Raw genomic sequence first — 25384 nt, forward strand, 5'->3', positions numbered from 1 at the left:
TACGTGCCAAACACAAAGCTTATAATAAGGCTAGAAGATTTGCAGGATTACAGAGAGAAACGAGAGGACAGCAAACAGGTAATAAAATCAGCAAAAGAACAACACTGGCAAGAATACTGCACAAACATAAATACAGACACTTCCATGGCTAAGGTATGGAAAGCAGTCAGAAACATGGAAAAAACACACACGTGCACTGAAATACCTGCACTTATTAACCCTGAAACACATACATACACAACAGAAAATAAGGATAAATCTAATCTGTTCGCGGCCTCCTTTTCTTCTGTGAGTCACAGTAGCAATTACAAACCTGCCTTCATAACACATAAGAAACAATTTGAAGAAACATGTGTTTGGCACGTACCTTTTAAATACACTTAGTAGAGACGGCAGGTACCAACACAGGGGCCTGTCGTTTCTACTATCAGTGACCTTATAATAAGGCACCTTTTAAATATATCAATATATCAAGCAATTACACATAGTAATTGAAATATTTCATCACAATAACAGTACCCACCGGGGTAAATATACTTCCTCATTAGAAAATAGAATAGGTCTATTAATCTAGTGTTAGGATTAGGGGGACGGACAATTAGTGGCATGACGTACTGCACGGCATACCTCATTAGTCCAAGTCCCCAAGCCCCTACCCTCTTCTGACATAAATAAACATATATAAATAAGGGGGGAGTCCATGATCTTTGCTGCGTCATTGATACAGGTACACTTCTATAAACTATATTACATAACGCCTGGAAATAAATAGGGAGGATTTTTCTTTTTCAGTGTTAGGATTTTTCTTCTATTAGGAATAACAACATAAACCTTTCAGTAGGATTTTTAAATAGTATAGGGTCAAATAGTTGCATCACTACACTAAGTACCGCTGCTGATGGTTAGCTGAGATCAGACCGACAAGAGTGTGATAAACATGTACTCCTCAAATATAATAAAGTTTAAAATAAATATCAACAGTGTAGGGACAACTACGGAAGCCAGTTAGGGTCACAGCGAAAAAATATATTATGTCGTAATAACGACTTAGTATCGTTATTACGAGATATTAAGTCGTTATTACGACATACCTAAGTCGTTATTACGAGATATTAAGTCGTTATTACGACATACCTAAGTCGTTATTACGAGATACTAAGTCGTTATTACGACATAGCTAAGTCGTTATTACGACATAGCTAAGTCGTTATTACGACATAATATATTTTTTCGCTGTGACCCTAACTGGCTTCCGTACCTTGGCAAGTCACTGTCATAAAAACAAAAAGCTGAGTTTGATACTTGGATTTGCTTTCAGTCAGGATTTCCTGACACTAATAGATAGCTATAGTTATGTGCCTTCGATTTTGCCATGAAATGTTTCGGGGATGCAGAGAGAAGTGAACGTGACTCCTGGAGTATATCGATGATGTTTTGAATATTTCTGACAACTTTTTAGGAATAGTTATCAATGGAATACGTAGGACGACCCTCTATATATCAAATTGAATTGCTTGTTATCTCTCTGGAAGAGTATAGGAAATAGCTATCATTTTGATCTTCCATGCTTAAATCGTGTCGCCTAGAGAAATATGTTCAATGTATGTTTATATTGCTAACAAGCACACACTTATGTTGAAAAATACACTGTATCTTGAAAATGTTAAGGAATAAATGTTGAAAAATACACTGTATCTTGAAAATGTTAAGGAATAAATGTTGAAAAATACATTGTATCTTGAAAATGTTAAGGAATAAATGATTGAAGAAATAGTTTTGTTTTATTTGTCAATTGTAATCGTGCTTTGTTCACTGATAGTATTCTTTTATTTACACATGTATGATCACTGGGAAATTTAAAAAATAGGCAATGTCAACTTTGTTCCGTTTTGAAGAAAGATCATATCAAGTGAGAATCAGATATATGATGATTTTAATTGTTCAACAGACAGGATACAGTTTAAGGTGCTACATCTCAGATAAAGAGAAATAATGATAACTAGAATACAAGAATAAACTGTTGTATCTTCTTATACAATACCAAAAGTAGCACCCTCTACCATCCTCCGAAAATCTGAGCTCTTGAATTTTATACTGTAAATACAATGTACCATCGTACTCAAACTCTGCTGTTGAGCATCTTTCGGTCTTATAAAGAATCATTTAAAGATTTTTTTTTATTTGTTGCTCTTAGGATATATTTTGCTATAGCGTTAACGTTGGTGCTAATTCTATTCAATTCGAGTATAGGCTGACGGCGATAAACGTCCAGCGTCATTGGGCGAAGAGAATTGGTGGGTCGAGGGTTGGAATTTGTGGGTATCGTCTATTTCTATCGGAAATATTGTAGATGAAGGGAATCTCAACTGTGTGTAAACCAGTTGGAACCAAATAGGGGGAAAAAAATCTTTGAAACTCTTTTGATTAAATTCTACACTGAAAATATAAAATATAAAGTATAAACGCCATCCAAACAAAAGACATATGTCTGTGATAGCGAGTTTAGTATGATGTCTCTAGTAAACCGTTCACCTTGTAGTCCAAAATATCATAACTTTACAGGAAGTAGCTCTTTACGACACCTACATTTCCCTTTTCCTGCCCTTAAAGATACAGTGATTACCAGACTCCTGATGAAACAAAAGAGAATTCCCGGAGAAATTCAAGGTCACGACAAATATTGAATATAGGATGAGGAAAAGTGAGTTATTATCGTGTGGGAGTATAAATTAAATGATCAAGCTGCTGGATAATTTACTGAAAATGGATTATACCAAAGATGTACATGTATATATCGCATAATTATACGTCTCTGATTATACCAAACAAAATAAATAGGTATAAATACATGTACACCTGAAGCTTTTTCATACTACATTTGTTATCGCACCAAAGGACCAAGGTGAGCTTATGCCATACCGTGGCGTCCGTCCATCAACAATTGAGTTCTCTTTTTAACCACCAATCAGAATTCAACCAAATTTGGTAGGAAGCATCCCAATGGAGCTGGGATTCTAAATTATACAAATGATGGGGCTGGCCTCCCAAGAAGCTTGAGGGGCGGGGTCAAAATGGGTCCATTTAGCAATATTGATAATAAAGACTTCTTCTCTGGAACTACTGTAAGCAATGTATGACATTGATATTTTAGTGTTAACATTCCTAGGTTGCTTGGATTCAAATTTATACAAATGATGAGGCCAACTAACGTGTAACCAGTACTTTTTTATATGAATGAAGAACTGATGCTCATACAAAATATATGTTCTATGTTTCTTCAAAAACAAAACAAGTAAAACTGTCATGAATTAATATATTATACCAATTTTTGTTTTAATGTCATTGTATTTTTATATAAAATCAGTTGAATCTGAAACACGCTTTACAAGCATAGTTTGGTGAAACCTTTGGTCGCAGCCCACACAAACATAAAAGCGTGGTTGACAAGACAGTTTGCCATGTCTTTTCTGAAAATACAGATAACGCCAGAATGTTGTGTACAGACCTTGTGGAGCCGTCTGAACAACACAATGATACCTCTAGATCTGTACCAGTAGGTAGTACCCTACACTAGAGTACAGAAGCCAGTTAATGCCACATGAAGTAAACTTTTTAAGTCGTAATTACGACTTAGTGTGTCATAATGACAACTTAGTTATCTCTTATTTATGACTTACATGATGTTGTATGTCGCAAGTCGTAATTAAGACATAAAAAGTTTACTTTATGTGGCACTTACCGGCTTCCGTACTGTAGAGTTGACAAACACCCATCCATCGTAATAAGTACCGTTCACTGTTTTTGGTCTCCCCTTCTCATCTTGTTAATCTGGCGGATCGTGAATAGGACACTTGTCACTTATCAAAATCCATTCAGGCCTTCAGGACTAGTAGGGATTTAAAGGATTTACCTCAATTTATCGTAGTTGGCCCCTCCCGCCCCAGAGGAGCCAAGTACGTACATCCTCCCTTTATACAACGTTTGATCTCCTTTGCACAGTAATGTTCCAGACCAGATTCTATCAAAATCCGTTCAAGTAGGGATTTAAATAAAATGTTGCCGGATGCCGGACAGAGATGGATAGACGACGGACGCTGCACCATGCCATAAAGACTGAAGATAGCATAAACGTCAAGTTTCATAAATTTCTTTTCTGCGCTTCAAGAATTTAAATAGTAAACAAATTTTCATTGCCAGAATCCAAGATGGCCCGTGACCTGTCAGCAATTATGATTTTCTGATCTGCCCCAAAATCAAAAAGGGAAACACTAGGAATCAAGGGGAACATAATACAAATGGAATTGGAGAAAGATCCATCCAGTACTTCTCAAAAATTTTGATAACAATTTTCTATAATAAAAACAAGATTGCCGCCTATCAGTCATATTTTTATGATCAATGCCAAAAGGAAAAGAGCACAACTATGGACCAAGTGAAACCTACAGATAAAATCTTCTCAATTAAATGGTGATAACAAATTTTCAATGTCAAAATCCAAGATGGCTACCTTTCAGTCATTTTGTTTTTCTTATAAGTCTCAAAATTATAAGAACACTAAAAGTGCCCAAGTCGGACATACCATTATTTGGAAAAGATCCATTCTGCACTTCTCAAGAAATATCAATATCAAATTTTCATTGTCAAAATCCAAAATGGCCACCAAGTGCTTCTCAAGAAATAGTTGTAACATGTCTTGTAAGAACTGATGATCGACGATCTATGGTATAATGGACGGAAGGATAATGAACCACAGACACAGGACAGTTTGAACAACCCACCATCTAGTGGTGTTGGGCTAAAACATTGTCCTTTTACATATACCTATCAAATGCTGAAGGCAAAAATGATGTGTTTTTCACAGAAGACACTAACTAGACTGATTTTCTCTATATCCTTATTATCCTTGTTTTTATTCCATTCTTTAGGGTAATGACCTTTCATGCAAAACTGTACAATGTTTAAAGTTTATCTGAAGCAAAATCATGGGCAACAGGCCAGTGGTCCGATCTTTCACTGAAGTTTTTTACGGTGTTTGACTGCAGGGGCCATACTCTTCCAAAGCTGTTCAGAAGATTCTGAAGAAACAAACTTTCCTTTTGTTTCTGTGTTTTTGTAAAGCTCTAAACATTCCAATAATTCATCATGCAAGCCTGATTTGTCAAGATTTATGAGAGTGTGCAGTTTTTTATGCGTAAAAATAGTGAAATTTAAGAAAAGCCAAATGACGACTAAAGTTCGAACATTGAGTTGTTTTGCCACACCAATGGGTTTCCATAATAAAAGTTCATCCTTAATGTGCAGTAAGTAGTCATTCTCAGAATCATATAAACAAATCGTAATATGTTCTGATGTAGCTCCAAAAGTTGGAATTAAAAAATGTGACAGTGTTTTTTCATGAATGTTGACTTGAGCAAAGCTATTTGTTATGGCTTCAGCTAAAACCTTATTTAAGACTTTTCGTTCAAGAAGAACGGTATCATTTTTACAGGCTTTCCTCTGTTTACTTGGCGGTCCTTCTTCATCTGTATCATTATATTCATCTTCGTCATCACTATTTGGTTGATCTTTCAGGACTGCCACAGCAATTGTATGGTTCAAAACAATATCTACTCTGCCATGCCATGTTCCATCTGAACCTGTTTGTAAAAAAAATTCTCATTGTACTTACTGGTGCCATTTACATGTACAGAATCTACTTAAACTCAATGTTGGTTTGTCTTGTCATCAAGAAATTGAAGTACCAGGTATCTTAATTTTAACCAGCTTTTATCCAATTATAAAGTTTCAAAGTTAAATCATACACAATTCTTATCATTGGAAGGAAATATTACAGGCTATGCTGAAGCATCACATGCATGAAAAACAGGAAGGATAATACAAGCCCTGGATCTGACATTAGATTTAAGAAAAATTATTTGGAAACAACTAGGAATATTTGTTGTGAGATCTATTCATTATGAATATGGTCAGGGAAAATTATCAGTACCACAAAGACAGGGAATTATTACGTTTGCCAAATGGGAATAACCCAAGATAATTTATAAACAAGAGGCTCCGGGGGCCTGTATCTCTCACCAGGATATTTCAGTAATTATGGCAAAATACTTTATTTAAATTATATATTTGAAATATTTTCCTACTTTCGAACTGCCTCTCTCAACAATGGTTCAAACTACAGGTGGACCGAATCCTGTCATGAAGAAGAAAAAGATTCTTAAACTTTTTCCTAGCCCCCAGCTGGGGTTATTTGAATCCCCACCACTTACAGCTTCTAGTCAAATTAGGTTAAATTCCAATCAGTAATTAAGACATGTTTGTTAAATTGTTTACAGACCAATGGACAAAGAACCACAGATGGAATTTAAGTCAGAAGTTATTAAGTAGTCCACTAGAGTTTTATCTTACCGACTGAAGTGGTCCACCAGAGTTTTATCTTACCAACTGAAGTAGTCCACCAGAGTTTTATCTTACCGACTGAAGTGGTCCACCAGAGTTTTATCTTACCAACTGAAGTGGTCCACCAGAATTTTATCTTACCAACTGAAGTGGTCGACCAGGGTTTTATCTTACCAACTGAAGTAGTCCACCAGAGTTTTATCTTACCAACTGAAGTGGTCCACCAGAGTTTTATCTTACCAATTGAAGTGGTCCACCAGAGTTTTATCTTACCGACTGAAGTGGTCGACCAGAGTTTTATCTCACCGACTGAAGTGGTCCACCAGAGTTTTATCTTACCAACTGAAGTGGTCCACCAAAGTTTTATCTTACCGACTGAAGTGGTCGACCAGAGTTTTATCTTACCAACTGAAGTGGTCTACCAGAGTTTTATCTCACCGACTGAAGTGGTCCACCAGAGTTTTATCTTACCAACTGAAGTGGTCCACCAGATTTTTATCTCACCGACTGAAGTGGTCCACCAGAGTTTTATCTTACCAACTGAAGTGGTCCACCAGATTTTTATCTTACCGACTGAAGTGGTCCACCAGAGTTTTATCTTACCAACTGAAGTGGTCCACCAAAGTTTTATCTTACCGACTGAAGTGGTCCACCAGAAATTTATCTTACCAACTGAAGTGGTCTACCAGAGTTTTATCTTACCGACTGAAGTGGTCCACCAGAGTTTTATCTTACCAACTGAAGTAGTCCACCAGAGTTTTATCTTACCGACTGAAGTGGTCCACCAGAGTTTTATCTTACCAACTGAAGTGGTCCACCAGAGTTTTATCTTACCAATTGAAGTGGTCCACCAGAGTTTTATCTTACCGACTGAAGTGGTCGACCAGAGTTTTATCTCACCGACTGAAGTGGTCCACCAGAGTTTTATCTTACCAACTGAAGTGGTCCACCAAAGTTTTATCTTACCGACTGAAGTGGTCCACCAGAGTTTTATCTTACCAACTGAAGTGGTCCACCAGATTTTTATCTTACCGACTGAAGTGGTCCACCAGAGTTTTATCTTACCAACTGAAGTGGTCCACCAAAGTTTTATCTTACCAACTGAAGTGGTCCACCAGAGATTTATCTTACCAACTGAAGTGGTCTACCAGAGTTTTATCTTACCGACTGAAGTGGTCCACCAGAGTTTTATCTTACCGACTGAACCGTCCACTAGAGTTTTATCTTACCGACTGAGGTGGTCCACTAGAGTTTTATCTTACCGACTGAGGTGGTCCACCAAATTTTTATCTTACCAACTGAAGTGGTCGACCAGAGTTTTATCTTACCAACTGAAGTGGTCTACCAGAGTTTTATCTTACCAACTGAAGTGGTCCACCAGATTTTTATCTTACCGACTGAAGTGGTCCACCAGAGTTTTATCTTACCAACTGAAGTGGTCCACCAAAGTTTTATCTTACCAACTGAAGTGGTCCAACAGAGTTTCATCCTACCAACTGAAGTGATCGACCAGAGTTTTATCTTACCAACTGAAGTGGTCCAACAGAGTTTCATCTTACCAACTGAAGTGGTCCACTAGAGTTTTATCTTACCAACTGAAGTGGTCTACCAGAGTTTTATCTCACCGACTGAAGTGGTCGACCAGAGTTTTATCTCACCGACTGAAGTGGTCGACCAGAGTTTTATCTTACCGACTGAGGTGGTCCACTAGAGTTTTATCTTACCGACTGAGGTGGTCCACTAGAGTTTTATCTTACCGACTGAGGTGGTCGACCAGAGTTTTATCTTACCGACTGAGGTGGTCGACCAGAGTTTTATCTTACCAACTGAAGTGGTCCACCAGAGTTTTATCTTACCAACTGAGGTGGTCCACTAGAGTTTTATCTCACCGACTGAAGTGGTCCACCAGAGATTTATCTTACCAACTGAAGTGGTCGACCAGAGTTTTATCTTACCAACTGAAGTGGTCCACCAAAGTTTTATCTTACCGACTGAAGTGGTCGACCAGAGTTTTATCTTACCAACTGAAGTGGTCTACCAGAGTTTCATCTCACCGACTGAAGTGGTCCACCAGAGTATTATCTTACCAACTGAAGTGGTTCACCAAAGTTTTATCTTATCAACTGAAGTGGTCCAACAGAGTTTCATCTTACCAACTGAAGTGGTCCACTAGAGTTTTATCTTACCGACTGAGGTGGTCCACTAGAGTTTTATCTTACCGACTGAAGTAGTCGACGGAGTTTTATCTTACCGACAAGTGATCGACCAGAGTTTTATCTTACCAACTGAAGTGGTCCAACAGAGTTTCATCTTACCAACTGAAGTGGTCCACTAGAGTTTTATCTTACCGACTGAGGTGGTCCACTAGAGTTTTATCTTACCAACTGAAGTGGTCCACCAGATTTTATCTTACCAACTGAAGTGGTCCAACAGAGTTTCATCTTACCAACTGAAGTGATCGACCAGAGTTTTATCTTACCAACTGAAGTGGTCCAACAGAGTTTCATCTTACCAACTGAAGTGGTCCACTAGAGTTTTATCTTACCGACTGAGGTGGTCCACTAGAGTTTTATCTTACCGACTGAAGTAGTCGACAGAGTTTTATCTTACCGACTGAAGTGATCGACCAGAGTTTTATCTTACCAACTGAAGTGGTCCAACAGAGTTTCATCTTACCAACTGAAGTGGTCCACCAGATTTTACCTTACCAACTGAAGTGATCGACCAGAGTTTTATCTTACCAACTGAAGTGGTCGACTAGAGTTTTATCTTACCGACTGAAGTGATCGACCAGAGTTTTATCTTACCGACTGAAGTGGTCGACCAGGGTTTTATCTTACCAACTGAAGTGATCGACTAGAGTTTCATCTTACCAACTGAAGTGGTCCACTAGAGTTTTATCTTACCGACTGAGCTGGTCGACCAGAGTTTTATCTTACCAACTGAAGTGGTTTACCAGAGTTTTATCTTACCGACTGAAGTGTCTCCTTTACAAATCATGGCCTTACAGCCACAGTCACATTCTTTTGGAAGCTGATTTGCATATTTATCAACCTCGTACTTGTTCCCTGGTACCAACTGAGAAAACAGGTGATGTGCCAAGGCAACCATGATTGTTTCTTTACTTTTGCTTGTTTGAGGCACGCTTGTTAGGAGTTTCTCAATGGCCTGTTCATGCTTTTTTTTCTCTGAATATAAAAACAAATGCATTATTTTCCTTATAGCCAGACAGCACATATTCCAAATATAGCATTTTAATTTGCAAATACGCATTGTATACATTGTTTGTGATTATACCTTTGTAATAGGAAGGAGTCATGAAAAATACCCATGCTAGGGCTTCAACTAGTGCCCTCTCGCTCTCAAAGCAAACATCCTACCACTAGGCTGAAGGGAAATTCCTGCTACAGTAGCCTGAACTTAGAGTAAGCTGACCTGTACCCTCCATTTTTACATGTACAGAATGTACTTTATGTGAACACTACTCACCTTATTTTCAATGATTTTCACAAATAAAGGATTTTACATGAGTTACCATTTCATATATAGGCCTATATATACATATGAGATTTATGAAACGGTTTTTAAAAACTTTCATATTACCAGGACTCTGGTGAGGTAAAAATGAAAAAATTGTGAAATCCCATTAAAATGGAAACAAATGTAAGATTCTACAATTGATTGTTTCAATATTTTTGTGAAAATCATGAAAACAGCATTTTATTTGGCTGATAACAACATCTGAATTGGCAATATTCTCACTCCATATCTCTTTGGTGACAAGGCAGTGCTATGAACACCATGACATAATGATGTCACATCTGAAACAAGATCCAAGAGAGACTGTCATACGTTCTTTAAAGTCAGATCTTTTCCTCTTACTTGCTCTTAAGTTTAACAAGAATTCTAAAATTGAGAATTGAGCAATTAGAATAAAATCTTCAACTTTGAAATTAAAGATGGCCACCTGTCAGCCATTTTGATTTCCTGATCAATCCTAAAGTCAAAACATCACGACTAAAGTGGTCAAGGGATACATGTCATATTTCATGTATATGAAGTTTGAGAAAGATCTTTTAAAAATTTCTCTAGAAATAGAAGCAACAACCTTTCATTGTCAAATTTCAAGATGGCCACCTGCTGCTGTCAGCCATTCTATTTTAATCTGATCAGTCCCAAAACTATAAGAGTACTGCAAGGAACCAATGAATTTTAAAAAATTAAAAAAATTGAGAAAGATTCATCCAATACTTCTCAAGAGCTAGCATTATAACAAGACTTGTTTAAGGATGGACCATGGATGCAGGGTGGTTATATCATCCCACCATCTAATTCATTACTATTACCTGGTAAATAAAGAAATGTAATGAGATATACTGTGGGTTACAAATAAGCACGTGATGATGGTGGGCTAAAAAAAAGTTTTTTCCCCACATCAAATAGCTTGAAAAAGACTGGAAAAGATCTTGAACCTTACAATATCTTGCAACAATATCTACCAACCTTTTCCTTTAATTACTTATATCTCTCATTCTTTCTTTCTTATAAACACTAAACAGTACATATATCACAGTTGTTTAACTACATTATAGATCATTAATAAAACTTTAATATAGTCAGGGATCGACACTAAAAGTAGCCCGGCAGCCCTGGGCTGCCTGGAATCTGGTCAGGCTGCTAGAATGTCCAGACCAGCAGCCCTGTGGGTTGCCAACATTTCAGTCAAATGTATAATGTCCAACTAAAATTTTCTTCATTGACTTCAATAATTTATTTTCAGAACTTTTTTCATGAAAACGTTTGGTGTAAGATCTTATATTTTATGCTCAGAATGAACTAGAATGCAGGAAACTGTATATAGAATATTCAATTTTTTCCTCAGTGTTGGGGTAAGGGCTGGAGGGGTAATGCCCCCTAATCCCCCAAGATGGGCATCACCTTAGGCAGCCCGGGCTGCCTCATTTCAAACCCTGGCAGCCCGGCGGCCTTTTAAGGTGATCAAGTTAGTGTCAATCCCTGATAGTGTTGAATTTTTGCTAATGATAAGGAATGGAATTATTGTGTAATGTATGTATGGAAAAATAAGTTGCAATGTATCATTATGTACTGTTAAAAAATCTTAAAAAAAAAAATAAAATAAAATGAAAACAATATCTACATACATAAGAGAAAATCATAATCCATACAAAGAAAACTGATCACATCACCCAAAACAGGTCACATTGCATTTTCAATTTTAATAAACTTTTTTCTAATTCTATCAGTCTCTTTTGATAAACTGTACACTGGTTAACTGATCCAAGCAGATTATTGATTATTTAAATATTTCCACTAGAACTTGAATTTTGTACCCTCAGTTTAGATAATTGCTCACTGATCGAGCTGAAGTGGTTTGTATCGGGGTCGCACGGTCCCCTCCAAGAAAGAGCTTATTTCCCAGCCCAGGGGGTACAGCAAATTCCTATATCCCTGTATGGGCATCGGAAAAAGAGGTCGTAAGTTTGTAATTTTCTACTTGCTAGGATTCAACAAAATATATTTAATAACTCTATTACTTAATTGCATATGTTGTGTGAAAACCTCACTAGCAATTCCCTTAGATTTGCATGGTCTTACAAATTTGCTGATCACATTGACAAATGATTTTCTTAACATGCATTGTTCTTAAATATGTAACCTGAAACATCATAAGGCTTTGATATTCTTAATACTGTATAAGATCTATGTGTAACAGGGGAAGGAGAAAATGTAGCAGCCAGACCAGTATTTGAACCTTGAACCCTCCGACCTCTAGACGGACACTCTACCACTGAGCTACCTGGTCGCCAATGATCGACCCAGCCCAGTTCCGCTACATTCTTCCCTCCTTTTTTCAAGTTTTTGCCCCTGAAGACCACAAGTTTGGATATCCCCTTGCTATAAGCATAATCCCAATGTTTAAACAAGGCTTGGTATAAGCTCGCCAATTATGTAACAGGAGGAGAAAATGTAGCAGCCAGACTGGGGTTCAAACCCAGGACCCTCCCAACTCTAGATGAACACTCTACCACTGAGCTACCTGGTTGCTGATGATCGACCCAGTCCAATTCCGCTACATATGTATATTTATATATATTACACTGATTTTAATTTCTGGGAAAGTCGGTCTTCACCTTTTATACATTCAAAACAGTGTACTGGTTCACTTTCCACTCAAGTAATTGAGAAATAAACAGATTTGCTCACACTTTGGTAATCAATATCGTTAAACAGTGACAAATATTGTAACTAACTAATATTATAATTTGAATTTATTAAACAATGTCAACTTTTATATCTGGTGGAACTCTTTTGTGTTTCAAGGTACATTTTTGTAAGTCACTCTATATTAAACACTGTTGAAAACCAGCAAAATCCACAACTGGCTATAAAAAGCAGTAGCTAATTTAGAAAATTTAGACAGCTTTAATAAGATCTATATTTGCCGTTTATCACTTCCAAGTCATCCACTTACCGTCCAGGAAATGAAACAATGTCAGAAATGCCTGCTGGTAAGCAGCAGAGCTGTTTTCTATGCCCTTTACTCCATCTTCTAGAAATTCCTCAAAAACATGCATGTTAAGAATGTCTTTTATTTTAACCAGTCCAACTTTTGGAATCCCATCTCTGTAATCTTTATTAAGAGCTCTCTGTGTTTCCACGAGTCCTCGGAGGGAGATGGCAGCATCGGTGAAAGATGTTCCCTCGATCGCATTGCTGCAATGTATAACTAAATTGAAGAATCCAGGAGCTAGCTCAATTCCAAAGATGACTTCTTTAACGATCGCTTCCCCCTCAGAACCCCGAAAACTCACTAGACTTGGACACAGCTGCATAGTTGCAGCCATTCTTTATCCGAGGTATAATAGTAGTGTCGTTTACGATCTAAGAACCTCGTTAAGCACCTTGCTCTGATTGGCTGAAAAACACACTACCAATCTATCGCGCACGCGTATTGGTCAATAACAATAGAAAACCGAAAGTAGCTTTCACAACAAAAACATTTTGCTTCAGGGCACGTAAAGTTTGCTGTGTTTTCTTTATATGGAACATTAGTAATTTGCGCGCTTAGCGTTAATTATAAAATCTATCAGTGAAGTTGTGGATGAGGTAGAAAGTAAATCTACGTGTATCCGAACTGTACGAGCGCGATAGATTGGTAGTGTGTTTTTCAGCCAAAATCAGCTAAATACTATACAAACACAACGTTTATCGACTATTTTAACCTGATTTCGCGGTTTTCGTACGGAAATGGCCACACACCATCAGTTGGATCCACAAACGGGACTAGATCTACAGGACTTCAGGGGATCTGCAGAGGAGAAAACAGTGAAACGCATTTTAAAATTCATCACTGCTGAAAACATTGTTTCCCCCGCGTCAGCATTTATCAACCTTGTTATACATACTAGTAATGCTTCAGATGGGACATCTTTCAGCGATGCGTACGTCTCTCTTCAAATTAGTTACGAACTTCAGGAGGCGATTGAAACAGATTATGACAGAGGATGTCCAGAGAGTAAACTTGTTTACCTGAAAGACATTCTAAACATATCTATTCTGAAAAATTTTCAGACATGTGGAGTAGACGCCATCGAGGGATACCCTGATGTTTGTCAACAAGCATTTTTGAGGTTGTTGGAATTTCTGCGAGGTAAACTATCGACATTTGATATTGGTATATTTAGCTCAAATGGCCATGGTGTCTGACTGTCTGTCTGTCATTTGTTGTTGTGTCGTCTGCCAGTCATGAAACTTTTCCTGTTAAACAACTTCTTCCCAAAAACCAAAATGCTTAGAGTCAATAAACGATTTATTATCAAAAGACACAGAATCATGATATCTGGCTTAACCAAGGCATAGGTGCTTAGCACGTTTATAAGTCCAAGACCGATTATAGACTAATATATATAGAGAGATAATATATTGGTCTATAATCGGTCTTGGACTTATCAACTTCATACGTTACTAGGATGGACCAGAGACATATATATCACAGAGACTGGTAAGTCTCGCTCCATCTCGCATACCTCAATTGTTATCTGGAGTGGAAGCTTTGTGTTGCAAGATTTGGCTGTGCGCCTGTGCCTGAAGACTGAACCAAGTGTTTGATCAAGGCTCGGCTCGTCCGGATCCACATGCAGTGACAGGCTGTAAATACTGTAAATAATGTTAATAACGACTGTCTAGATAGCATAAATTTTACCTAAAATCGCCAGGCGTAACCAAAAAAATAAAAAATTTACCTTCATCTTTTTACTATGACATCTTAAGATGAATTTTTTAATTTTTTTTTTTTCCAAGTGTCTTATTTAAATATCACAAACATGTACATAAACCAACCCTAGGATCTTTTAATTTCTCCTAATATTTCTTTTTTTGCTTGTTTTAATTTTCCTGAAAATGTGGTTGGGTTGTAATAGGGTGACACCTAGCAGGCATTGTCTCCAATTACAGACCTATCTCGCTGCTAAGTTGTATTGGTAAACTTTTTGAGCGTGTAGTATATAAGCATATCTACAATTTTTTAATCGAAAATGACCTTATTTATAAGTATCAGTCTGGATTCCTACCAAATCACTCCACAACACATCAACCAATTGAAATATATCATTCAATCATTTCTTCCTTGGAAAATTATGAACATTCTATCTTAATTTTTTGTGATTTTTCTAAGGCATTTGACCGTGTGTGGCATAAAGGCCTCTTACATGAACTCGAAAATTATGGTATCTCTGGACCTCTTCTTCGTTGGGTGGCTATTTATCTTTCAAAAAGAAAACAAGCTGTATTTATCAATGATTCACTTTCCTCTCTTAAGCCAAGGGTCAGTTCTTGGTCCACTTTTCTTTCTACTATACATAAATGATATCTCCTGCAATCTTTCATCTCTATCTAGGCTTTTCGCTGACGATACATCTCTATCCTACTCGTCATATGACTTCAACCTTATTGAGACGGAGGCTAAACGCGACTTACTTAAACTTGAAATTTTGTCCAATCAATGGCTTATGTCCTTTAATCCTAATAAAACTGAGGCCCTCGTAATATCAACTAGACAACTTCCCTTTGCTCCGTCCTTTACATTCGACAATACCCCGATTAAAATAACAAACCACCATAAACACCTTGGAGTCATTCTCTCCGATGATTGTAAGTGGAACATACATGTAGAATCTAAAATAAATAAAGTAACAAAATATATAGCCACCCTCCGTAAATTAAAACTTATTTTAAACAGGAACACATTAGAAAAAATGTACCTTACCTATACACGACCATTACTTGAATATGCATGTGAAGTACTGTGGTACAACAAATTCATTGTTATTAGAAAAGATAAATATAGAGGCCGCAAGAATAGTCACAGGGCTGCCCATATTCACAAAAAAAGAGTTACCCCTTTCCAAGAGAAGAGATGCTTGAAAACTATCCTTATTCTATTCCATAGTCAATAATCTGGCACCTAGTTTTCTTATCGACCTACTACCAATGTATGTTGGCAACATAGCTCCTTATAATTTACGAAATGCAGATTTATTAGCCCACCATCATCAGATGGTGGGCTATTCAAATCGCCCTGTGTCCGTGGTCCGTCCGTCCGTCCCTCCGTCCGTAAACAATTCTTGTTATCGCTATTTCTCAGAAAGTACTGAAGGCATCTTTCTCAAATTTCACATGTAGGTTCCCCTTGGTGCCTAGTTTTGCATATTGCGTTTTGAGACCAATCGGAAAACAAGATGGCCGACAGGCAGCCATCTTGGATTTTGACAATTGAAGTTTGTTATCGCTATTTCTGAGAAAGTACTGAAGGGATCTTTCTCACATTTCATATGAAGGTTCCCCTTGGTGCCTAGTTATGCATATTGCGTTTTGAGACCAATCGGATAACAACATGGCCGACAGGCAGCCATCTTGGATTTTGACAATTGAAGTTTGTTATCGCTATTTCTGAGAAAGTACTGAAGGGATCTTTCTCAAATTTCATATGTAGGTTCATCTTGGTGCCTAGTTATGCATATTGCGATTTGATACCAATCGGAAAACAACATGGCCGACAGGCAGCCATCTTGGATTTTGACAATTGAAGTTTGTTATCACTATTTCTGAGAAAGTACTGAATGGATCTTTCTGAAATTCATATGTAGGTTTCCCTTGGTGCCTAGTTATGCACATTGCGTTTTGAGACCAATCGGATAACAACATGGCCGACAGGCAGCCATCTTGGATTTTGACAATTGAAGTTTGTTATCACTATTTCTGAGAAAGTACTGAATGGATCTTTCTGAAATTTCATATGTAGGTTTCCCTTGGTGCCTAGTTATGCTTATTGCGTTTTGAGACCAACCTGGATAACATGGCCGACAGGCAGCCATCTTGGATTTTGACAATTGAAGTTTGTTATCGCTATTTCTGAGAAAGTACTAAAGGGATCTTTCTCAAATTTCATATGTAGGTTCCCCTTGGTGCCTAGTTATGCATATTGCGATTTGATACCAATCGGAAAACAACATGGCCAACAGGCAGCCATCTTGGATTTTGACAATTGAAGTTTGTTATCACTATTTCTGAGAAAGTACTGAAGTGAACTTTCTGAAATTTCATATGTAGGTTTCCCTTGGTGCCTAGTTATGCATATTGCGATTTGATACCAATCGGAAAACAACATGGCCGACAGGCAGCCATCTTGGATTTTGACAATTGAAGTTTATCGCTATTTCTGAGAAAGTACTGAAGGGATCTTTCTCAAATTTCATATGTAAGTTTCCCTTGGTGCCTAGTTATGCATATTGCGTTTTGAGACCAATCTGAAAACAACATGGCTGACAGGCAGCCATCTTGGATTTTGACAATTGAAGTTTGTTATCGCTATTTCTGAGAAAGTACAGAAGGGATCTTTCTCAAATTTGTCCCTTGTATTGCATTTTTGGACCAGTCTGTCTTGAAAACAACCAGGCAAACAAACAGCTATTATCGTTAAATCTCAAATTTCTTATATAGCTAGGATTCCCTTGTTTGAAAAGTACTGGAGGGATGTCTCAATTTGCACAGATTAGTAAAATGAAGGAAAAAGTAGAGAAAAGATCAATCTGATATGGAACCTATGAAGATCATTCAATGGTGGGCGCCAAGATCCCTCTGGGATCTCTTGTTTAGGAAACAACGCTTTTGTCTATCAAAAAACTCTTTCTTTCCTTCTACTTCAAAACTGTGGAATGACTTAAACAACACTATCAGAAACTCGCCTACTTTGAGTTCCTTCAAATCTAATCTAAAAAAATCTATGACAGTAAATATTATATATGACAAGCATTTTATCAGCTATGGTCCTCGAAAACTAAATATTCTACACAACAGAATAAGAAATTGAGCAAGTGCACTGAGCTATGATCTTTTGAGAGCCAATCTCGTTGATTCACTTGCTTGTCAATGTGGACATCCCTGTGAAGATTCCCATCATTTTTTCCTTAACTGTCCCCTGTACAATAACTTAAGAAGAACTCTTATTGCTGATTTAACCTGGTACGGTCCTGTAAATGTAGATGTACTTTGCAATGGTGACATGAATATTTCTTCAGCTGACAATATAAAAATCGCCAAAGCTGTGCAAAACTTCTTGAGAAAGTCGGGAAGATTCGAGTACATAATTATCACTTCCTAACCCCCCCCCCCTCTCTCTCTCTCTCTCTCTCTCTCTCTCTCTCTCTCTCTCTCTCTCTCTCTCTCTCTCTCTCTCTCTCTCTCTCTCTCTCTCTCTCTCTCTCTCTCTCTCCTCTTCCTCCCTTTTTTCATGCCACTTTCCTATAATTAAAAAACAACTTCATCCAAAATGCTCAATATTTTTTTTCTACTCTCTTCTTTATCACATTTTTTAATTGAATATTCTTGTATATATACCATCATGTGACTACGTTATTGTTTATTATTTTGTTAATTTTACGGGAGAAGTCGTTTATAAGTTGGTAAGTTTGGGTAATTTTGACCTACAGATTATAATTATATATAACATGCTAATTTTTGTCTTCCTCATTACTTGAAAGTGCCCGTTTTCTAATGTACAATTGGAACTGTCGCCAGGATGGCTGACTAATACCCCCGCAATCTGCACAAGTCAATGGTGAATTGGGACTGTTAATTAGAGGCTTACTAAGATAACCCAGTAATATAGTGACCAGTTGCCATAGCAACCATAATTTAAAAAAAAAAAAAAAAGTGGCATGCACATCTACACATGGTCCTCTATATTTGTGTGAAGTTTTATTGAAATTGGCCATTTAGTTTAGGAGGAGTTGTCCGGACAAACTTAAAGTTATGGTTCTTATCGGAAAACCTGTTTATAGTGACCAGTTGCCATAGCAACCATAATTTTGTGAAAAATAAAGTGGCATGCACATCTACAAATGGTCCTCTATATTTGTGTGAAGTTTCATTGAAATCAGCCCTTCGGTTTAGGAGGAGTTGTCCAGACAAACTTAAAGTTATGGTTCTTATCAGAAAACCTGTTTATAGTGACCAGTTGCCATAGCAACCATAATTTTGAAAGAAAAGAAAGTGGCATGCACATCTACACATGTTCCTCTATATTTATGTGAAGTTTCATTGAAATTGGCCATTTAGTTTAGGAGGAGTTGTCCGGACAAACTTAAAGTTATGGTTCTTATCGGAAAACCTGTTTATAGTGACCAGTTGCCATAGCAACCATAATTCTGAAAGAAAAGAAAGTGGCATGCACATCTACACATGGTCCTCTATATTTGTGTGAAGTTTCATTGAAATTGGCCATTTAGTTTAGGAGGAGTTGTCCGGACAAACTTAAAGTTATGGTTCTTATCGGAAAACCTGTTTATAGTGAACAGTTGCCATAGCAACCATAATTTTGAGAAAAATAAAATGGCATGCACATCTACACATGATCATTGATATTTGTGTGAAGTTTCATCGGAATTGGCCCAACGGTTTAGGAGGAGTTGTCCGGACAAAATGTGTCTACAGACAGACAGACGGACGGACAACCTGATTCCAGTATACCCCCCCTAACTTCGTTGCGTGGGTATAATAAAGTATTTTCTAAACGTCTTGACCAATTTGAAATTAAGAACAACAATGCATGAAATATCAAAGAAGATAAAACTAGAAAAACAAGTATCCTGGACCGTTTAGGTAATTTTGATCCACAGCATGATACAAGATTTTGTATTTTGATTATCTATCTTGATTTGAAGACAAATTTAACTCTCGTAAGTCACATAACATCAATAAAATAATGCAAAATATGCACAAATTTATTGAATCATATACCAAACTATAAAAAAAATTAATCAAAGTGTGACTTGCATTTAATTTCGGTCTATTTCGCCACAAAAAGCAAAAGGCTTTTAATCCCAGTGTTCGAAACGCTATAAGGCGATGCAGCCAATATGGCAGCGAATTCAGTGTCCCCTGGGTGTCAGAACGAGGCACTCTGATGGATATTAGCTACTTCCGGGCGCGAGTGTTATTTGGTTAGGAGATATAGACTGTTTCCAGTCTCTGTGATATAGACGTCTCTGGCTGAAGCCACAAAAAGTGTTAAAGAAAAATGACCTTGACCTACATGTACATGTACAAAGTAGGTTCAAGGTCAGTTTTCAAATTTAATTGACAAACAAACAAATGACTTTTTCGTTTTAACGAAAAGGACTGGAATACATGGCTTCCAGATTCCTTGAAATGAATTACATATATGTTCATCTGTTTATGAAAATACATGATCTTGCCTCATGATCAAGGTCAAATGAGGCAACTTTGTTAAGTACTAGCTATAGTCCTCAAATAAATTACCTTCTTTGATTAATTAAGAGACATACAACTCAAAATATATTGCTGGTAAGTGTAGGTTCTTGGAATGGCCACTGAACAAAATTTACAAAAGGAAATGATTTTGACACTAATTAGTCAAGGCGTTACTGTTAAATTTATTAAGGCATATTTATCAAAGAAGTTAATAACAGGTGATCAAATCAGAATGCAGGCTCATTGTCTAGTGGGCCTTAGCTGTGTATCATTTCCAGTTCACTTTTCTTTAATGAAACAAATTAGGTGTTTCACATGCTCGTCAGTTGAAAATTAATTGCTATACTAGAATGTCATAATCTTTGACTTAGGTCTTAATGACTATATGCATGCTAAGCACTTTGTGATGCATGAAAGTATTAAAAATCCAATCACTTCAATTGACATTTCTCAGTTAAGAAAATGGACCAAGTACTCTTGTACAGGATGAAAAGATACAAAGGTTGATCTCTTGGAAGATTGCTGTATAATGTAATAGCTCTAGACAGTTTAAAAAAAACCTGATCTGTTATGCAACATTTCCTGAAAATCTCTTAAGTTTATTTGTTATTGAATTGACTGATAAGATTTTTACCAAATTGGTCAAAAGTATCTAAGCTTGGAAGAAGGGTGAATATTTTTTTTCATATAATTTTTTATTTTTATCTAAATGAAATGGAATGGATCTGGCTACAGGTTCCCTGGGGCCCGAGGGGCAGGACTCAAAAGAGGAAGTGAGTTCTATAAAATCCTTCATTTGTAAGAATAATGGGAGTTTGTCCAAACTTAATTGATCCGATTCTTGGGTGAAGGGGACTCATTAAATGTTTATAAACATTGATCGATGAGTCTGCATGCCCCCTCCTTCTCTTGGTATGACTTCATATTGACAAAATCCAAATTTGGCCAAGAGCATCCTTGGTATAAGGCTTATATTTATTTGTTTCATTAAAGACCCTTGGGGCCTAAGACAGATATATAGAATTTTTCAAAAATCTTTCTTGCTTCTTCTCTGATGGAGTAACAGGATTTTGACATAATTTGGTCATAAGCATATCCTTTAGGGAAGGGGATTAAATTTTATATAAACATGTACAGTGAAGGATCAATGTTTCAAATGAACTGATGTTCCCAAACAATTAATGTTTTTTATTTGTCCTACTACAATTGTGTGATTTCTTTTTTTCCAGAGAAAAAAAATCATGAAAAGGCAATTCAGAAACTTCTTGCCACAACTGCTGTTTTATCAAGTGGCAATAAAGAGACCCATATAATGGCGGGATTGGCACATCACCTGTTTTCTCAGTTGGTACCGGGCAAGAAGTACGAGGTTGATAAATATGCAAATCAGCTTCCAAAAGAATGTGACTGTGGCTGTAAGGCCAAGATTTGTGAGGGTGACACTTCAGTAGGTAAGACCAGTTTGCTTTCATTCAGTACACTGTCCATCTGGAGATATTAACTATATTTTTCTGGCAGTAAGCCTGTTTATCCTGCAACTGCCACCGCATTGTCGGAATACACCCACCGTATATATTTTTGCTGTATACGGCAGTGACGGAAAACAGCTGTATTTTGGAATCTTAGCATGTGCGTCAGTTCGACTGACCTACTTCAAAGTGAAACTACGTTTGAAAGGCGAACATATTTCTGTCATTTTTGACACCGTTTCACTTCAAAATGATTATTTTTGATGATTATTTTTATGACTGTTGCAGGATAAATAGAATACATGGTCAGTGTCTTAAAATATAAGCTGTATTTTTGGCTCGGAACAGAAAGACAAAAGTGGCTCGCCAAGGCTCGCCACTTTTGTCTTTCTTTACCCTCGCCAAAATACAGCTTATGTTTTAAGACACTGACCATGTATTCTCTATATATAGCTCATGCTCGTTGATAAGCATACTCATATTTAAAGTTGGAAGGTTCTCCCTTCTACTTTGAGTCAGAGGCAGAATCGATATGTTACCGGAAGAGTAGTTTGAGTTTCCTCGGTGGCCTGACACCAGACTTGGACATGTATTCTGACATAGATGTCTGGTGTAGGGCAATGTAAAACTAAAATTTTGATGCAGACAAAACATAAGAGGTGCTATGTTTTTAGTTAAGATAACCTTCAAACTGTTCAAAATGTGTGAGATGGAACTGATATCAGCCTTAACAAGCCACAAATCTGTTCTCTTTTCACACAAATTTTACAATTTTCTGTGTATCTCCCAGGGCATCTAGTTGACCCTTGACTTTTAGTAATTTCAGAAGTCAAATCACTATTTCTGAGAAATCTGAAGGGTCAAAACATATGTCAAATAGACATATCCCTTCAAACCCAAGAGTCAGATTTCAATTTGGGGAGTCATGCAAAAACATACTCTCAAGGGTCTACTGGATGCCCTGTCTCCCTAAAACATGTCCCCGCCCACAAATGAATAAGTTCCTTTCATTTTTGCAGAATCATTCATTTTGAAATTTAACATATTGGTTGAAAGTGGCTCACAAATATGTCCTCCGCAAACTTATATACTAAACTCTAGTCTAGTCAGAGTCTCATAGTTAGGGGCCGCGGTGGCCGAGTGGTTAAGGTGTCCCGACACTTTAACACTAGCCCTCCACCTCTGGGTTGCGAGTTCGAAACCTACGTGGGGCAGTTGCCAGGTACTGACCGTAGGCCGGTGGTTTTTCTCCGGGTACTACTACGGCTTTCCTCCACCTCCAAAACCTGGCACATCCTTAAATGACACTGGCTGTTTATTTTTAAATAGGGCGTTAAACAAAAACAAAACAAAACTCATAGTTAGCCATTTGCTAGGCTATTGCCCCAGGATCCTACTCCTAGATATCTTATCATTGAGAGTATATAATAAGTGACCTAGGGGTCAGACTTTGGAATTAATGTTTCATTCTGGGTCACAGGAACGTGTCAAGTCCCTGTGATTTCATCCAATATAAAGAACACATGGCAACTTGTGGTTTTCACTTTTGTTCTGTAGCATAATTATATTCCATTGGTGCCGTTAGAGTTGAATATTGGGGCAAACCCTTGGGTTTCAAAGGTGATCATGATCAGCTAACATTATTTTACTTTGGTAACATATAATAATAATGAGCATGTTTATCAACAGGATCATGGAGAACTTGGTATGGCAGAGTAGACATTGTCCTAAACCATACAATTGCTGTAGCATTTTGGAAGATAAAAACCAATGATGCTGAAGAGGATAATGTAGATGAAGATGAACCCCAGAGAAAGCGAAGAAACAAAGAAACTAATGACAGTTGTGATATTTGTGAGGAAGTGGAAACCCTCACAGATTTAAAAGTCTTGAAGCAAATCTTGGCTGAAGCTGTAACAAATGGATTTGCTCAAGTTAACAAGGATAAGAATACTCTATCACATCTTCTTATTCCCACTTTTGGAGCTACAGCTGATCATGTTTCTATTTGTCTGTATGACCCAGAAAGTGACTGCTTACTTCACAGCAATGAGGAGCTTGATTTATGGTATTCAAAAGAAGCAGGGAAATTGAATGTCAATACTATAATAGTCATTTGGCTTTTCTTAAATTTCACAATTTTTACCAAGAAACAAGTGGCTGCTTTATTAGATCTTGACAAGTCAGGAATACATGATGATTTAAAAGAACATCTGAAATATTACAGAAATGCAGTAACAAAAGCAAATCTTGTTTCACGAACACCTTCTGGAAGGCCATGGGAAAATGCAAACCTACTTGTAAAAAGTATGAAAGATCTCTGAGTACACAAAGTGGTGAATATATACATTGTATGGGGTATTTTTAGCCCACCATCATCAGATGGTGGGCTATTCAAATCGCCCTGCGTCCGTGGTCCGTGGTCCGTCCGTCCGTCCGTCCGTCCCTCCGTCCGTCCGTCCCTCCGTCCGTCCGTAAACAATTCTTGTTATCGCTATTTCTCAGAAAGTACTGAAGGGATCTTTCTCAAACTTCATATGTAGGTTCCCCTTGGTGCCTAGTTATATGCATATTGCATTTTGAGACCAATCAGAAAACAACATGGCCGACAGGCAGCCATCTTGGATTTTGACAATTGAAGTTTGTTATCGCTAATTCTCAGAAAGCACCAAAGGGATCTTTCTCAAATTTCATATATAGGTTCCTCTTGGTGCCTAGTTATGCATATTGCATTTTGAGACCAATCGGAAAACAACATGGCCGACAGGCAGCCATCTTGGATTTTGACAATTGAAGTTTGTTATCGCTAATTCTCAGAAAGCACTGAAGGGATCTTTCTCAAATTTAAAATATAGGTTCCCCTTGGTGCTTAGTTATGCATATTGCATTTTGAGACCAATCGGAAAACAACATGGCGGACAGGCAGCCATCTTGGATTTTGACAATTGAAGTTTGTTATCGCTATTTCTAAGATAGTATTGAAGGGATCTTTTTGAAATTTCATATGTAGGTTCTCCTCGGTGTCTAGTTATGCATATTGCATTTTGAGACTAATCGGAAAAACAACATGGCCGACAGGCAGCCATCTTGGATTTTGACAATTGAAGTTTGTTATCGCTATTTCATAGAAAGTACTGACGGGATTTTTCTCAAATTTCATATGTAGGTTTCCCTTGATGCTTAGTTATGCATATTGCATTTTGAGACTAATCGGAAAACAACATGGCCGACAGGCAGCCATCTTGGATTTTGACAATTGAAGTTTGTTATCGCTATTTCTAAGAAACTAATGAAGGGATCGTCCTGAAATTTCATATGTAGGTTCCCCTCAGTGTCTAGTTATGCATATTGCATTTTGAGACCAATCGGAAAACAACATGGCCGACATGTAGCCATCTTGGATTTTGACAATTGAAGTTTGTTATCGCTATTTCTAAGATAGTATTGAAGGGATCTTTTTGAAATTTCATATGTAGGTTCCCCTCGGTGCCTAGTTATGCATATTGCATTTTGAGACAAATCGGAAAACAACATGGCCGACAGGCAGCCATCTTGGATTTTGACAATTGAAGTTTGTTATCGCTATTTCTCAGAGAGTACTGAAGGAATCTTTCTCAAATTCCATATATAGGCCCCCCTTGGTGCCTAAATCTTAAATGTTATATAGGTTTCCCTTGTTTGAAAAGTACTAGAGGTTTCTTCTGAATTTACACAGATTAGTAAGACTT

At 37.4% G+C, this 25384-nt stretch overlaps 2 protein-coding genes across 2 annotated transcripts; one reads left to right on the forward strand and one right to left on the reverse strand.

Annotated features, from left to right (window-relative positions):
* Positions 1–1991: 1991 nt before the first annotated feature.
* LOC117336141 lies at positions 1992–13272 on the reverse strand. Its single transcript, XM_033896524.1, has 3 exons — positions 12890–13272; positions 9369–9584; positions 1992–5636 (listed from the first exon to the last, which is right to left on the reverse strand). Exons 1-3 carry the CDS (start codon positions 13260–13262, stop codon positions 5011–5013), a joined length of 1215 nt encoding a protein of 404 aa, XP_033752415.1. The 5' UTR covers positions 13263–13272; the 3' UTR covers positions 1992–5010.
* Positions 13273–13277: 5 nt separating this feature from the next.
* Positions 13278–24017, forward strand: LOC117336140. The gene is made up of 3 exons (XM_033896523.1): positions 13278–14068; positions 21417–21638; positions 23346–24017. Exons 1-3 carry the CDS (start codon positions 13666–13668, stop codon positions 23978–23980), a joined length of 1260 nt encoding a protein of 419 aa, XP_033752414.1. The 5' UTR covers positions 13278–13665; the 3' UTR covers positions 23981–24017.
* Positions 24018–25384: the final 1367 nt, after the last annotated feature.

Source organism: Pecten maximus, chromosome 10 (assembly GCF_902652985.1).
Source record: "Pecten maximus chromosome 10, xPecMax1.1, whole genome shotgun sequence".
NCBI lineage: Eukaryota > Metazoa > Mollusca > Bivalvia > Pectinida > Pectinidae > Pecten > Pecten maximus.